Source organism: Schistocerca piceifrons, chromosome 4 (genome assembly GCF_021461385.2).
Source record: "Schistocerca piceifrons isolate TAMUIC-IGC-003096 chromosome 4, iqSchPice1.1, whole genome shotgun sequence".
NCBI lineage: Eukaryota > Metazoa > Arthropoda > Insecta > Orthoptera > Acrididae > Schistocerca > Schistocerca piceifrons.
Genome location: NC_060141.1, coordinates 319,193,773 through 319,211,317, shown reverse-complemented (window position 1 = coordinate 319,211,317; position 17,545 = coordinate 319,193,773). Strand labels below are relative to the sequence as shown.

Here is a 17,545-nt window from a genome sequence, read left to right as displayed (position 1 = left end):
CCAGTTTTTCAAGGCCTATCCACTATGCCAACTTATAACTAAATCTGAGGGGGGTTCGATATGGAGGTTCCCTTGTAAGTAACAAAGTTCAATCTGCTATTATTTGCAAGAGGACAATACCCCATTTCTGTAGATTTTTTTAGGACACATATGTACACAAGTTATATGCCAGAAATGTTTAATATCTCCTGTACACACTGACAAGTGAACCACCTTTACATTAAAAAAGTCCCTAACCTCTGGGAACTTTTTTCTAGATGTTAACTGCCATGTTTTCTTGGAAGAAGATGCATACATTAAATAAGAGTCTTCCTTTGCAGCAATGAAAATATTTGGAAAGTAATAGTAAAACAAGTAGTTGAACGGTGTTCAGAAATTATATCTGGTTTAAGTTCAAAGTTATGTGACAATGTACATTTTCAATATGTACAAAAACAACTTCCCCCCTTTATAATAAAGGCAATGGTTCAGCTGTTATGGTCACGTGTGACAATTATGAAAGCAGCAACAGCTCCTCTCCGATATATGAACTGCGAAGAAGATTCCCCCAAAATTGTAACGAATGATAGCAAAAACATATACACAATTCCTCTGCAGTTCACAATTATGTGCCTGGCAGAGGGTTCATAGAATGACAATGTTATTTCTCTTCTGTTACACTCACTAACAGCATGCAGGAAAAACAAGTTCTATACGAACTCTGATTTCTATTATATGATGATGATTATTCCTCCTTATGTAGATGGGTGCAAACAAAATATTTCCGCAGAGGAGAAGATCCTGCCACAGCAAAAACCGTTTTTTTTTCATTATGGCCACCCCCAATTCACACGTCTGTGGCACTCTCTCCCATGTTTCGCGATAATACAAAATGAGCTGCCCTACTTTGAACTTTTTTGATGTCCCCCACACACACACACACTGCATAGCAGTACTCCAGAAGAGGGCAGATAAGTACGGTGTAAGCAATCTCTTCCATAGAACTGTTGCACACTCTCCGTGTTCTTCCAATAAATTGCCATCTTTGGTTTACTTTCCCCATATTATCTGTGTGATCATTCTAATTTAAGTTATTCATGACTGTAATCTCTAAAGGGTACATTTTATTTTAAGTAAAAGTTTTTTGTTGCACTATTTATTTACACTGATGACCCAAAACATTATGACCACCTGCTTCGTAGCCTGTTTGTCCGTCTTTGAAACGAAATGCATCACCGATTCCCTGTATCGGGGAATCTGACAGTTTGTTGGATTTACGTGGTATTAGATGTCTATGCACAGGTAATGGGCCACTGATTTGCATACACGGTCATGGCACCTGATAGTGGCCCAGATGGATTCCATAGGATTTACACAGGTGAATTTGGTCACTGAGACATCAACATGATTTCACTGTAATGCTCCTCAAACCACTATAGCACATATCTGCCTCCAAGACAATTATACTGCTGAAACATGACATCACCATTGCAGAAGACATCGAGCTTGAAGGGAGGCAGATGGATCACACCTGTCAGCAAGTCTTCGATTACTACGAAAGATCCCATGCAAGTGCAGGATAATGTCTCCCATAGCATAATACTGCTCCCAACAACCTGTGTCTGTGGCACACTGCACGTGTGGAGCAACCATTGACTTACTGTAACAAAAATGTGATTCACCTAAGAGCTGATCAACAGTCAAATCCCAATGGTGTCATCCTGTACCCATTGCAACTGTAACTGATGATGTCCTTGGTCAACATGTGAACATATGCTGTGGAGCTCCATGTTCAACAATATATGATGAACAGTGTACTCCAAAACACCCGTGCGTGCACCAGCACTGTGCTCTTTCAGCGGAGATGTCACAGATCACCAGTATCCTACTTTATACAGCAGACAAGCCTCCAAAACCCACATTCTGTGAAAAGTCATGGATGTCCAACCATTTAGTGCTGTAGTTTTGCAGTCCTACCTCTTTCTGTAAATGCTCGTTCATAAGCTCTGTGTAATAACAATCTGCCCTTTGTGAAATTTAGTTATCTCAATGGATTTCCCCATTTGCAGCTCATACCTTTGCTAGAGTGATCTGCTGTCTGCGTCTGCTCCACTTACATACTTTTCTTACCATGTCACGAGGTGGCATCCAACGTCGTGGTGGGCAGTGGTCATAATGCTTTGTTTCATCAGTATACTTACTTACACAACAAGCTCATTTTGGCATTTTGCCATTATCAGGTTATGTTTAAGTTTATGACGTCCATATGGCATCTTGGAGCGTTAATGTCGGTTGTCTTTTTATTATGATATGATCACATTGTTTATAAGTTTACTTTTTTACTTGCATGATCTTATAAAGTTATTTTGAAAGCTTTACTGGAGGTTAAGCTGTCCAAAAATAATTTTATAAGAACATCCAAATAAAAAGTAAACATATAAATAATGTGATCACATCAAAACAAAAAGACATTTATGCTCCAAGATGCCATATGGACATGTCATACTGGCCAAGATGTATGCTTAACATTGGCAAAACATCAAAATGATCTCATCATATAACATGTATCACTAAGAGTAAATAAATAAATAGTATAGCAAAGTAGATGACTTAACACTTTTCATTATTTAGAGTCAATTGTCACTTATATTGTCTAAATCATTCAGCAACTGGTTTTGATCACCTGATATCTTTACGAGATGGTAAATGACAGCATCATCTGCAAACAATCTAACAGCGTTACTCAGACTGCCTCCTAAATCATTTATATAGATTAGGAATGGATTGAGGTGTGCTCAGATTGTCTCGTAAATCATTTATGTAAGTCAGGAATAGCAGTAGCCTTATAACACTTCCTGGGGGAAAACCAGATATTATTTCTGTTTTACTCCATGACCTTCGTTCAATTACTATGAACTGGACCTTTCTCAAAAAAAAAAAAAAATAAAAAATCCAGTCGCACAACTGAAATGCAAGCACTAAAATATTTTTGGAAATCAAATATTGGCATTGTTTGTTAGATGCGTTCTGAAACCAGAGGCATTTGATATGGGGAACGGGGAAACTGGACCCAGTGGACAAGTGGTGGAGGCTAGTGCCCTAAATGCTGTCAATTTCTCACTGTCAGAGGTGTCATGTAGACAGGTGATTGAGGCAGCAGAGTGTTTTCAGAAATCTGTGTACAGGAGACATTCATATCACCACTCTAATGTCAAGGACAGCCATGTCCAGAAAATATTTGATCTGATAGTCATAACTAGCATGAAGGAACAGTTTAAGGAAAACTGTCACAATAAATTCGAATTGTGTAACTACATCCTATTTCCTTGGAATGTGTGACAAAGATATAAATACAGAAACTGGCATAATCAAGTGTTCTAAATATGTTACATTATGTTTTCTGTCATGCTCCACTCCTACAAGGAATTGCTCATTTTTGCATCTATGGAATGAAAAATGGATATAATTTAATGAAAATATTTCTTCAAGGCATGTAATAGACAAATATAATCACAATCATATTTAACAAATTTACACATAGGCCTATATATTGTATTTACCATACAAGTACTTCTTTACAGAATCTCCAGATCTCTGCAGCTTTTTATCTTCCTGCACGAATTTAAAAAATCCCTTGCAATTATAATCGAAACTGATTTCAACGGTAAACTTTGATTTAATCAGTTCTAAGGTACTATTGTTTCTCTGATCAGTATGCTTATTTCTCACAAGAGATCCTGGGATGTTTAATACAAAGCCTATGGTTTTACTTAGGTTTGGCATATTAATTTGTTTTGTATTTTTAAAACTTTTAACCCAACTTTTTCTGTTGTTCCTGTTTTCACCACACAGACTTTTGTGCACTAGAAAACTAGATGCCTAGTGACTACACAAATCGGTACATTTCATGTTGACTGTCCTACATTTTTGATTCCTGCCAACTTAAACGAACCCCATCAGTACTATCTCTTTTGAAGTGTTGTGAAATACTGTTGTGTTTTCTGAGTCAATGGAGCAATAAATAATATAACAAGTATGTTTAAATGTGAATGTCTCTACAATCCACTTTTGTGAGTCCTTGTTACGTCCGTTGATTACTCATACCATAGTTGCTGATAGGTATGAGGCAAGCCAGTTATGAATGGGAAACAAGTAAGTATTCCCTCTCTCATGAACCCTCAAGACACATAGGCTATGTCATTCTTTCTCCTCTCCTCACATTACCTAGAGCCAAACAGTACTCTTTCTGCAGAAGCACGAACAGAAAAAAATAGTATCAATTATTATGTGAAAACTTTTTGAATCTTTCGTTCAGGGAATCTCAACTATGGATGGTACTTCACTCGATTAAAATTCATAAGAGTGAGTACTGACGAAATATATGCAAGAATTTGATGGGCAATAGAGGAGCCAGGAGGATTAAATAAAAAAAAAGTGAAGTAATGCGGGAGATCCTGGAAAATACAGAAGATTTTGTCACCCTTGCCTTAAGATCAATGGAAGAAAAAAAGTTCAAAGTTTGCAACAGGTCAACTTTCGTGAAAAGTATAACAGACCTATTATGGATTACGGGTGAGAAAAGCTGTCTCATAAACACTTCTCTAGTGGCAGTTACGAACATTATAAAACTCTCATAACAATGCTGCAAATGATCACCTAAGGGATCTTCGTAAAATCTCACTGAAAGTCTTAATTCAACTGTGGGACCATGGAACAAAAATGTTGTGCATGTGCTACTACGCTTTCAAAACTGGAGTATTAGAAACTATTTTCTAATTATGGAATATCAAAAGCTGATGTTCTGAAGAGATTAGGAATCAATTCAAATTGCAAATGAGAGACATACGCATGAAATACTGATTTTCAAAATATCTGTAAGAGAGACACATGCACCCATTAATCAGATGATAAATATGGAGCAACAAAATATCAGCTGTAAAAATTGCTGGATAGAATTAAACACAAATTGTACTTTCTTACAATAACTTTTTTTTATATACCACCATTTCTGGAAATATGCATGAGTAGAAGTTCGTACATGTTACAGTTGTTTCCAAATAGTTTTCTCCTTGGAAATTAGCACTGCCAACATAAGAACTGCCCTGTATGTGTTCTCCTCTTAAATGGATAAATTTAAAAGTAGTCATCAGGTAATAGATATGAAGGAATATTCTTCAAATTTTCCCTTTTCCCATGAATAGCACAGGTTATGGTGCAATTTACAGTCAATTAAGTGAAAAAGGAAATATTTGAATGCAAACATTTTAGCTGGTTTATTTGTGGATGACTCTTCTTTAACAACACACCTGCTCCCAGTACTGCTGATCTTGATTAGGGAACCTGTAACTTGCTTGCCTTCTCCTTGCCTGCATCACCACTTGTTTGTACTCTGTCCAACTCCAAAATAAAACCTGAAAATTATCTTCTAAAACCTGTCATTTTCAGTTTTAACACCAATATACCCCAAATTGCTGTAGGAAGCAACTACTATAACAAACCAAATTTTGAAAAGTGGCTTGTACACACAGTTTTATATAGAGTGTACCTATGGCAAGAATTGCCTTACAGCATAACAACAGTTTGTTTCTAGAACAAAGTCTGGCTTCGCTTAGAAAGAGGCTAAAGGGATGTAATTATTTATAATGCTACTTCTATGCTTAGATTTCACAGCTCACTTTTCCTTATCTGCCTGTTATCCCTCCCTATTCCTGACAAAAAGGTCATTGTAACAAGACTGAATACTGTAACATCCAGTTCCACAAAAAATAAACATAAAATATGCTGCCTTATTTAAAAATACAGACAGAAATTTGCTTACCACCTTCTGATAGTCTCCACTTCTCCCAAACTTGACTACGTAAGCGAAGACCAGATGTGGTTTAAATTCATAGAAATAGTATTAACAGCAATTGAGAGTTTCATATACAGCAAATAAACAAGAGACGGAACAGATCCTCCTTGGTACACAAGACAGGGTAGGACACTGCTGCAGAAGCAACAAAATAAGATGCCAGATTTAAAAGATCACAAAATCTCCAAGTTTGGCTAAGTTTTACAGCAGCTCGAGATTAAACACAGAATTCAATGTGAAACATCTTCAGTTGTTTCCTTAATGAAACATTGTCTCAAAATCTGGCAGAAAATAAGAGATTCTCATCATATGTAAAGTATACAAGCACAAAGACACAATACCTTCACTGCACGATAGCAATGGTAATGTTATCTATGACAGTGCCACTAAAGCGGAGTTACTAAACGGTTTTCTGAAATTCCTTCATCAAAGAAGATGCAGAAAATGTTACAGAATTTGAATCCAGGACAGCTACCCCGATATGAGTAATTTACAAGTAGACCCCCTCAGTATAGTGAAACAACTTACGTCAATCAATAAAGGCAAGTCTTCTGGTCCAGATTGTAAATTAGGTGGTTTCCTTTCAGAGTACGCTGATGAAATAGCTCCATTTTTAGCAATCATATACGACCACTCACTTGACAAAAGTTTTGTATCTAAAGACTGGAAAGTTGCACAGGTAACACCAATACACAAAAAACGAAACAGAAGAAATCCATTTAATTCTAGACTCATGTCACTGACACTGATTTGCAGTCGGGTTTTGGAACATATACTGCGTTCAAACACTATGAAATGCCTTCACGAAAACATTCTACTGACAACGCCAGTATGGATTCAGAAAATCGTTCCCATGAAACACAAATGGCTCTATATTCACAAGAAGTAATGAGCTCTGTCCACAGGGGATCTCCAATTTATTCCAGATTTCCAGAAGGCTTCTGACACAGTTCCTCACAAGCATATTCTGATCAAATTGGATGTTGTGTGGTGGCATTCATGATTTTTGATAGAACGGTCACATTTCATACTAACTGCTGTGAAGTCATCAATTGAAACAGAAGTGATATTAACAAATGGTTTACACAATCCACATTCCTTAAAAAAATTCTGTTAAATTTCAGTTACACAATAAGCCATACAAATTAAAATGTTGTATTGATTCAACTATATACTGATTCAACTATATACCTAGTGACTACAACTGAAATTGGTACTTCGCAGAGAAAACATTATTGAGAAGTTGAAGCAAAGACTGTATTTTATTGACAGAACCCTTAGATGATGCAACAAATCTACTGAATAGACTACTTACACTATGATACACTACACTAGTCCATCCTCTTCTGGAGTATTGTTGTGCAGTATGGGTTCCTTACCATATAGATTTGATGGAGGACATGGTAAAAGCTCAATCTTCATTATCACAAAATAGGGGAGAGTATGTAACAGGTATGATAAGCAAGTTGGGGTGGCAATCATTAAAAGAAATGTGTTTCTCAGTGTGGCAAGATCTTTACAAAAAATTTCAATCACCAACTCTCTCCCCTGAATGTGAGGATATTTTGTTGATTCCCACCTGTGTAAGAAGAAACCACAATTGTGAGAAAACAAGAAAAATCAGAGCTCGCATGGAACGGTCAAGAAACAATCAAAGTGGTACTGTGAACTCTCTGCCAAGCACTTAAGTGCGAATTGTTGGATTGTTTCGGGGAGAAGACTAGACAGCGAGGTCATCGGTCCCATCGGATTAGGGAAGGAAGTCGGCCGTGCCCTTTCAAAGGAACCATCCCGGCATTTGCCTAGAGCAATTTAGGGAAATCACGGAAAACCTAAATCAGGATGGCCGGAAGTGGGATTGAACCATCGTCCTCCCGAATGCGAGTACAGTGTGCTAGCCACTGCACCACCTCACTCTGTTTAAGTGTGAATTGCAGAGTAGTCATGTACATGTGGATATCTTTACCATGTTCTATTTTTTTACTTCACAGACCTGTAAATTCTCATGCCCCTAACTGTTTCTTTCTTTAGCATTTTGCAAGCAGCATTTCTGGATTCAAGCATGGGCACACAAGTACAGACAAGGGTATACTCCTCATCTTATTTGCCTCTCCAACCCTTCTTCACATTTTGTCCTTATTTTTTCTTTTTGCTTTGAACCTTACTGTACTTCGCTCAGATTCTTTTATATTGCTGTTGTGTAATGATGACATTTCTGTCTTAATAGTTGATTGTATACTAATTTTCAAGTGCTGCACTGAAGGTGGACATAGCTGACACAAGAAGTATGACTGTTGTAAAAATTAATAAAGAAAAAGTTCACTTTAATTTGTCATTCACAGAACATGACAAATACTGTTTCAAATTGTGGAAATTCATCTCAATTTAGCAGTGTGTGTGTGTGTGTGTGTGTGTGTGTGTGTTTTATTCTCCTATCCTTGCATGAAACTGCTTTGCATGACATCGTTAGCAACTTACTAGACATATTTAACACTGACAATTATTAGAAGGCATTTTCTATTTAATAATATATGTTTACCAATTGAAATGAATGTGTTCATGAAAGCTGTTTCAAGAGGGCAATGATTTTCGAGTTCAGGTTAAAATGTTTGTAATTATATACTTAATAATTTTACCTTCATGGATGTGTCCAAAAACATGGTATTTTGGCTTCACTCTCTGCTGAACAGTTGTTAGCAGTTCCACACAGCCAGCACGCACACCTGAGCAGCATAGATCACCATGACCAATTGGTGGTGTGTGTGTAACAAGAATGTCTGTGTCATCAGGTATTTTATTCCACTTCTCCAAACATGGTGCTCCTCGTGGGACATTGAAGGCCCACTTGCAAAATTCAGGCTGCCTGCGAAGAATTCAAATTCGCTTAGTTTCATTTTAAGAATAAGGAAGAAGTGAATGGAGATGGAATGTTGTTACATCATTTTCAAAGATCCTGATATTTTTCTTGAGCGATAAATAAAAATTTAAATTTCATTGGGTATTTGAACTTCAGTACTCTTCAGTTTTTGAATAAAGTACTGTTACACAGCAGTAACATATTATAGAAAATGTAAAAAAATGTTTTTAAAGTCCTCTCCAGCCAACTCTTCATGTCAAAATCAAATTGACAAACAGGCGCACAAAGCAAACATTGTGGAACTTGGAACAAGTTCCGAAGAGATTGCCTCACCCAGAGCAAGCAAGAAGCTTTAAGTGTAAACTCGGCAGATTTGTTACCTACGCGAGAAGAAGCCATCACGTCATTATAGCAGCTAAGACTGATTTAGTATGGGAGAGTAGAAGTTTGACAAGAACACCTATCAGCTTGCTGATACGGTAAGCTGAAGCCCTGAAGCCATTTTTGCGAAATAGTGTGTGGTGAAGAGCACTGATGAGTCCAGAACACATTCGCTTGTCACTGACCAGACATTATGTCACTGCCTCAAACCAGTAGTAATAAATATTCAGACTTCTGAGCTTTTGTGTTCATTGTTTATGCTGCAGTAAACCAACTAAGAAGCCAAACCTGCAATGCCACAGATGATTTCCACCTCCGAGACTCCCACTATCTGGTCTACTAGACTGATGCTGTGAGCTGCCGGCCTTGCAACCACTGATGAGAAGGCTTGGAGACTCCTACCTGCAGCTTGCTGAGTTGAATTGATAGTGCTTAACGCGTTATAGACATGTCCCAATATTCAGGAGGCACGCTAACCGCTGCTGTCCCCAAATGATATTTGTATGCAGTCATCGACATCCCCAACCTTCCTTGCTGCATGGGTTATGCTGTGGACAATCTCCACACCAGGCAAAGCTGCTGAGAGATCACCTAATCACAACCACTTTGACGTCAACAAGGGTGCTCTGGTAATTTGCAGTTTCCATCCGGGTCTGCCTTGCCTGTCAAATGGACTACACCATTTGCCCATGATGCCTACCACCCCAATACCACTGTGATTATATAAGTTGCAAATTGAGGATGATGCCCGTTGCAGTTCACTGAGACAGCATCAGCAACTTCTGAAGTTGTGACACAGCACCACCGGCAGCCTGGGTGCCAACACAGAAGAGAATATGTGGCTGTAAATTTTAATTAATGAATTCTTGTTCCGCTAATGTTGTGTCATTAGCATCCAACGCACCAACTGTCCTGCTCCACCGCACTGCACACACTGTCATCCTGACAACACCAGAGATCTCAGCTGGGCCAACACAGTACTCATTGCGCTTACAAGAATTTCCTTTATTTAGCAGTTTAATGTTTAACAGCTCATAACAGCAGTTACATAGCCCCATTTCAAATGCTGTCAGCCGGTGTGGCTATCATGATCTAACTGATCCTCTGGCTTATTAATTACGTTTTTACAATACAGCGCCACTAAGCAACAACATAATAAAATGGAATGTTTTTTGTGTAGCTCTAATCCTAAGGCTGTAGACATTTCTGAACAGTTTTTCTCTACTAAGCAAATACAGGCGTTTGAAAATGTCATCCTTTCAGCTAGAATGGCATATAAGAAAACAAGCCTGCCTTTGGGCATATTTTGTTAAGTATATGAAACTCTAATGATTAGTATGGTCTTCATTTCACTGAATTCCTGTGTATCCAGCAGCAGAGCGTCTATTTCTTCTGCCTCCATATCATTTAGACCTCTTTCTCTGCTCAATACATTTATTGAGCTGCTTACTAGTGCTACAGTAGTCATATAAGATGAATATACCTCTCTATTATAAGCTGTATACTCTTTTTGTGAGCAAAAGTTAAAAATATTTGAGACACTACCTGCTTAGGAGCATCCCTGAGGTGTATCTGAATTTATTTTCTACCACAATAAATATAAAATAAATTTGGTGGTCTTTAATGCCAAATGTTCTGCTCCTTTTGGAATGAACAGTAACATGACCTATACAACTGCAAATGTGTCTTGCTTAGAGCAAACCCTATTTGCCTCTGTTCCTTGCAAACACATTTTAGTCTGTGAGTGTGCTGTGATTTTAGCTTCTTAACATAAAACTATACTCTAATGTAAATAAATGTCAATAAATATTAAATGAATTTTAAGCATCCAACACTGAGTTCAAACTCCATCCTCGAGCATTAAATTGTAAGTTTATTTTCTTGAATTTCTACAGTTATTCAAAAAAGGCTATCATTATTTTTACTATGATGGAATGCCAAATGGAACTGCTAAATGAGTGTGAAATTCAAGCAAGCAGTAAGTAACCACTGAAAATCTATAATTACTTAATCCAATATTTATTTTTCTTGGGCTTATCCAAGCATTGTCATCACATCCCAGTTACCGGTACCCGAAAGAATTTCTTTAATGATATCATTAGGATCTCATTAATTCTGTCCATAGTGTAAAGAATGTAAGGCAGGTACCCTGTAGCAATTTTTTTAATGTCAACTTGGGTCTCTCATAAGTTTTTCCAGTGGTATCATTGTTCTGACTAGTGATTACACAATCAAGATATTTCTTTACTTATTTTGTATATTTTGAGTTTATCGTGTTCCAATGGAGGCTTGTGGGCCACCTGGTGACCATTTACCAAGCTATGGTATAATAAATCTAAAACATCAAGCTGACATCACTTCCTTTTTCCCCCTTCAGATATATTAAACTGACCAAATTCATTCTTGACTGATTTCACCTATTCTTTATCTCTCCAGTCTGTGTGATACTGACAAGGTGCCTCTCATATGTAACATTCCATTACCTCAGAGCACTAACAATTAGCCTAAACTGCAGTTCCACCCTGTTAATTTTGATCTGTTAGTATTTTGCCTCAATGTAGGACATATTTCCATTATCTGCTGGACAATGCAGCACACTTTCAGCTGCACTAAAATTCACAATCGTATCCATGTCTTCTTCTTCTTCTTCTTTTTACATCTGAATATTTTAAACTGATTAATAAAAATCTCAGCCATCCCCTTTCTCCCCTTGACAGACTGACAAATCATATCAGTTTCTCCTTTTTTCATCCCTTGCGTCCAATGTTCTCCATGTACCTATAAGTGACCCCATCAGTACTGTTCTTGTCTCCACAACACAGGTGTTATTCAGACAGTAATACACATACAGTGTTTCAGTCTACAAGCTTTAGGTTGGTTTGATGCAGTTCTCTATTCCTGTCACTTGAAAGCTATCCTCTTTGTTCCACCACAACAGCAACACTCCACATCATCTATGATGTGCCTTGTTGAGGTTTACTTGTATCTAGACCAGCCCTTATGATTTTTTCCTTCCACCACTCTTTCAATAACGGTATTCAGCAAAGAATCACGTTGTAATGTGTGGCCAATAACTTTACCTCTTCAATTCACTGTTCTTTATTAGGCAGTTTTTCTTGTTTACTCAGGTCACGATGTCTTCATTCCTTACTTGATCAATCAATCTGACCCCCAACAGCCTCCTGTAATACCAAATTTCATTTCAAAGGTTTCTAATACTTCCCTTTTGTCTTCCCTGCTGTACATGTTTCCCACACATACACAACAGTGCTCCTAATATAATGAAGCTTTACTATGCACTAATTCATTCTAGCCAAGTCCCTTCATATTGTATGAACATGATCTTGTGGAAATGCTGACTTTGCTGGGTCATACATACAGGACACATTGAGAGACTTAAATATCTTGATATTTGTGAAACTTCGATGTAATTATTTACCTACAACATTAAAATAGTTGCAGAAGAAAGGAAATGAGTCTCTCACTTCCACATTTTGTGTAGGTGTTAGCATTAGATATTGCCCCTGCACAGGAATCTGATGCAATAGTTCAGGCTCTACTCGTAGCCATTCTCAATAACATTTTCCGTTAGTAACTGATCTGCTAATTCTCCACAGAAGTTCTCACGCACATGTTTTAGCAGTAGAAACAGTTAACACTGTCAAAAGTGTGTGCAGAATACTGTTCATATTCATCCACATCAAAATGCAAGGAATGCTTTGACACAGTGTTTTTACTAATGTACACATTTCAATCCATTTATTTTTTACCAGTTCTAACTGAACAGTGGTAAACCCAAGTGCTGTGCACTATAAACACAGTATTTCCACATTTTGGTAATTATTCTGCAATCTTCCCAGCTACATGGGATAAACAAATGAGATCTGGATGTTCCTAAACTTGAAAGTAAAAACAGCTTTTCAAAAACATATCAGACATAAAGCTTTCCTCATGCAGTTCTTTGTGCACTCCTCCACTATTGCACTAACAATATCCTTCAGTACTTCAGCACAAACTTGAGATTGTGGTGCACACACTAAAAATTCTACACTTAACAGCAGAGACATTCATCTTCAGCAAGTTTCAGCACTGGGTGTAACTTCAATGTTATGAAAGAAAGAAAACATTTCCATTAAAATCTGTCAATTCCCCACACAAGAAATGTTCCCAAAATATGGGACTTGCCATGTTCGGATGGTACACACAAAATTCTAAAAATCTTCAACACACACAAATATACTGATAATTTCAAACCTGCTAAGCCTACATTATTACTGATATCTCTCTATTACTACATCTGTCACAATAATTGTTTTTAATTTTGAATCCACAAAGAGACCTGCTTCATAATGTAGCTACACTATCTGATCAAAAGTACCAGACACCTATTAGTAGATATTAACATGGGGTAGGTCCACCCTTCATATTTATGGTGGTTTGAAATTTGCTGGCAACTTCTTCAATAAGGTGTCTGTGGAGGAATGGCAGCTCATTCTTCCTCAAGAGGTGAAACCGTAGAAGGTAGTGATGTTGAATGCTGGGGTCTGCAGTGAAGTCAATGTTCTAACTCAAAGGTGTTCCATTGGGTTCTGGTTGAGACTCTGGGCAGTCTATTTCAGCAATATTACTGGCCACAAATCATTGCCTCAGAGATGCTGCTTTCTGACAAAGTGCAATGTCATGCTTATACAATCAATCATTATCCCCAAACTATTCCAATATTGCACACACAGTACACAATGCTGTAAAATGTGTTCATATCCTTCCACGTTTGATGTTTTGTTAACACTTTGGAGACCTGCCACTTAGAAGAATATCGGGCCTACGAAACTAGTCATTTACAAAATTATTTAAATTGTTACTGGCACATATGTAATTGGTGTATATTCAAGGGTAATACATACTAAAAAAAGGCCCAAGCTTCAAGATTTATTTTTCATATTTACTTTAGTTCTTTGATAGATTAAAAATTTTAAAATGATGATCACAGAGAGTATAATTATCCTTCCAAGGAAAAAAGTGTGAGGTGAGTTACTGAACGATATCTTCCTCTTGAGTTTCCAAAATTTCTTGCTCACCCAACAAATGTGACACATTTGTACCACAATTACAGTAAACTGTGAAAGTTAATGAGTACATGCACGAAATTACGTGAATGCAATCATACTGGCTCAGCCACTCGTGACAACAGCTGTTACATTTGCTAATGTTTCTTTCTAAATAATTCTAGAAATTGACAACAGAAGGCAGCACCAGTCAAGAGACAGGTAGTGAGACGTCCGTACATTGTTCTCAAATGACCAAGTCTAGTTTTCAAGCAATAAGTGATTCATGCATTGAGAAAATTGCAGCCCAAACTGTATTCAGGCGTGGTCTTCTAAACACAAAGTTGTAGCCCGAGCTAAGCTTGGCCTTGGTCTCCAAAGTGTTAAGTGCGATAAGGGGACCACAACCTAACCAAGAAAAACACACCCAAACCACAACACAACCTCCTCTGTACTTCACTGCTCCTCCATACTTCACCGTTGGCACAATAAATGATGTCAAGTAACATTCTCCAGGCATAAACCAAATACAAACCTTTACATGAGATAGCCACAGCTCGATTCATTACTCCAAATTACTTGTTTTCAGTCACCCACTGTCCAGTGACAGTGCTCGTTCCACCTCCTCAAGCACTGTTTAGCAGTGACTACAGAAATGTGTGATTTGTGAGGAACTGCTCAACCATCATACCTCATTTGTTTTTGAACTCCCTGTGCACAGTCATTATGCTAGCTGGACTCCTAGTAACACTTTGAAACTCACAAACGATTCCTTCCATTGATTCCATCCAATGAATAGTCCACATTCAAAGTTACTGAGCTCTGCAGACAGCCCATTCGACTGTTACTGCTTCTTTACGAACAACACAATACTCCCAGAATCCTTTTATTCTGGCGGTCCACCTCTCATGACATTTAGTGATCGACTCTTCATTACACAGCGTTCTCCCGATATTTTTGATCAGATAGTGTATGTGTACAGTGATGTTCACTACCCATAAACCATCGTATGGCAAAACAGAGTTTAATTGAATATCGGCTTAAATAAGTTGTACAGATAGGTTACCAAGCTGGTGCAGAAGTAGTCTTGTGACGTATAAGCATTCTTCCTTTTTTATTTTTACAACTTTTTCACTCTTAAAAGTAAAAGCTCATCTGCCTCAGTAACTCACCTGTAAGCTGGAGTTGATTCTTCAGAAATCTTTATCCTCTGTTGGAGTTTTATGACTCTTAAAGCAGCTACACAGTCTGTAATGCAAAGTAAACAAAACTGAGGCACTGTTCTATGAACTCACCTCTCCTTACTCTCTAGCAAATTGTAGTTTCATTCTCTGGCCACAGTCTTCCACAATGCTCCCCTCTTTTCAAGCATCTCACCTAAAGCTCCTATTCATTTTTGAATAGTTTATAATGCATCTGACAATCCAAAGGCATTCTACCCTCAAGAAAAACTGGTCTGCTCTTTTTATTCACCTGTTTCAAAAATTGTTCAGGGACGGACTTTCATCTACTTAGCAATGTAAAGAGTATTGGGAAAGTTTTACAGTATAATACACAGATTCCTCCCCTCACCCCCAAGCCAACTTTTGTCAAGTGAAGATCAGAGCTGCAAGAGATCTAGAAAAACATAAAAGCCTACTACAGTTACACAGTCAGAATAAATTTTGACTGGTGTGCTAGAACACTATCATGATTCAAGAGCTAACTGAACAGTAACAAATTATGGATTGACAAAACTGAGATTTGCAGTAGGTGCTCTTTCATGTTCCACTTGCCTGAAACTTCTTTTAGACTCTAGCAACACACAAATCTCAAAAAATAATCTTCAGGAAAAGAAATCACCATCCATAAATTGGCAGAGGTTGCAATAGGTATAGGGCTCATGTTCATATATTCACCTCCTGTTTTGAGACTTGGTTTGAACATGTCATTGTTACTGTGACATAACTATCTGTTTATTAGTTCCCATGATGCAGCAACATTCTCATACACGACAAAGGAAGAAGGCAGGCAAGAAAGGAAAGTGCTCGAGTCATTTCACTGACAATTCCTCCTCCAGTTCTAGCAAACAGATAAGGGTACCACAAAACTGCTCATATCTTTTTTTCCATTCATCACGGTGCTATCTGATGAACAGTTGTGCCAAAACTGACAAGAGGAGCAGGAGCTTTTTACCTGTATGAGTAGGCTTAGTCATGAGCAGAAGAAATCTGTTGCAGCTTTTCCACATGTAGCCTTTTACAGAACTTTCCCAGTATCCTTCCCAAAGCCGTGAAAGTTCCTAGAGCTCAGTCATCTTAGTATAACTATTAAGTCAAGATTTTCCTCCAGCTTGGGTCCACAGCTATAATAATATTATTGGAGGTGGTCATTTTTATGTATCTACATCTACATAGACACTCTGCAAGCCACTGTATGGTGCATAGAGGAATTTAACCTGTTGGTTGTTAGGAATAAAATGCTTTATCCTATTTCACTTCCACATCCATGTGCACTTGGAAATGTACGGCAGTCTCATCCCCTGAACACAGTTTAGAATATTTTTATATGCTTTTATAGCAGTGTAAAATTGTAACTGGTACGCTTTTAGGCACACTTGATGGTTACCAACAGGTAGAAATTGGCTGGCAGTGGAACTGAAATGGAATAAAGCATTTTGTTTCTATTGGCCTTTAAAATAAACCTCACTTCTTTCAATGAAACTGCAGCTGGTTTTTTCTAAGCAGAAACATGGATATAATGCTCCCTCTTACAATGTGAGTGAACCTGATCATAAACTGACTACCTGCCCTCTTTAACAGTGCAAGTGCACAGCAACTCAGACACAATACAATATGCCAGAACCTGCAACATTTTTCTCCCGTAAAATGTAATGCACTCCTCTCTCTTAAAATGTATTTCCAAACAACAAAATTTTTGATATACACATTTGTACTGGAGGTTGTGCATCCTTTCTTCCTTGAACACCACAGCAAAGTCTCTCAGCCAGATGAGGATTTAATTTCAAACATGGTGTTGCTTGGTTCATTCCACTCTTTGCAAGAGATGAAGATTATATTAGTTGCTGGAGACAGTTCCATAATACTTGCAACAGAACAACTTCTCCAGCTGACTGTTGGATCTCATCATCCCTTGAAGATGTGCGCTTTTACCTTCTTGTAGAGCCTCAGCAGTCAACAGACACTGTCTGAAAGACTTTTAAAAATTTATTTACAATTGCAGACTTGCAATAGATTTGTGTGTGTGTGTGCGCGCCATACTTCCAAATATCTACAGCCAGTTTTATATTTGCAATTACAGACATGCTGTATGAGCCATCTGAAAAACAACATACGTAATACGCCAACTGAAAGTACTACCTTCAGTTTGGCAACACAGTATAATAACATATTCAAGTTACTTGGGAAAATACTAAATGTGTACTCTAAAAAA

General features: G+C 37.7%; 1 protein-coding gene across 1 annotated transcript in view; it reads right to left on the bottom strand.

Annotated features, from left to right (window-relative positions):
- The window catches only part of LOC124794636 (metallophosphoesterase domain-containing protein 1), a 73,322-nt gene that overhangs the window by 2,725 nt on the left and 53,052 nt on the right, over positions 1 to 17,545 (bottom strand). The window contains exon 4 of the mRNA XM_047258148.1: positions 8,467 to 8,693. Within this exon, the coding sequence (XP_047114104.1) occupies positions 8,467 to 8,693 (227 nt within the window). The remainder of the gene's footprint in view (positions 1 to 8,466; positions 8,694 to 17,545) is intronic.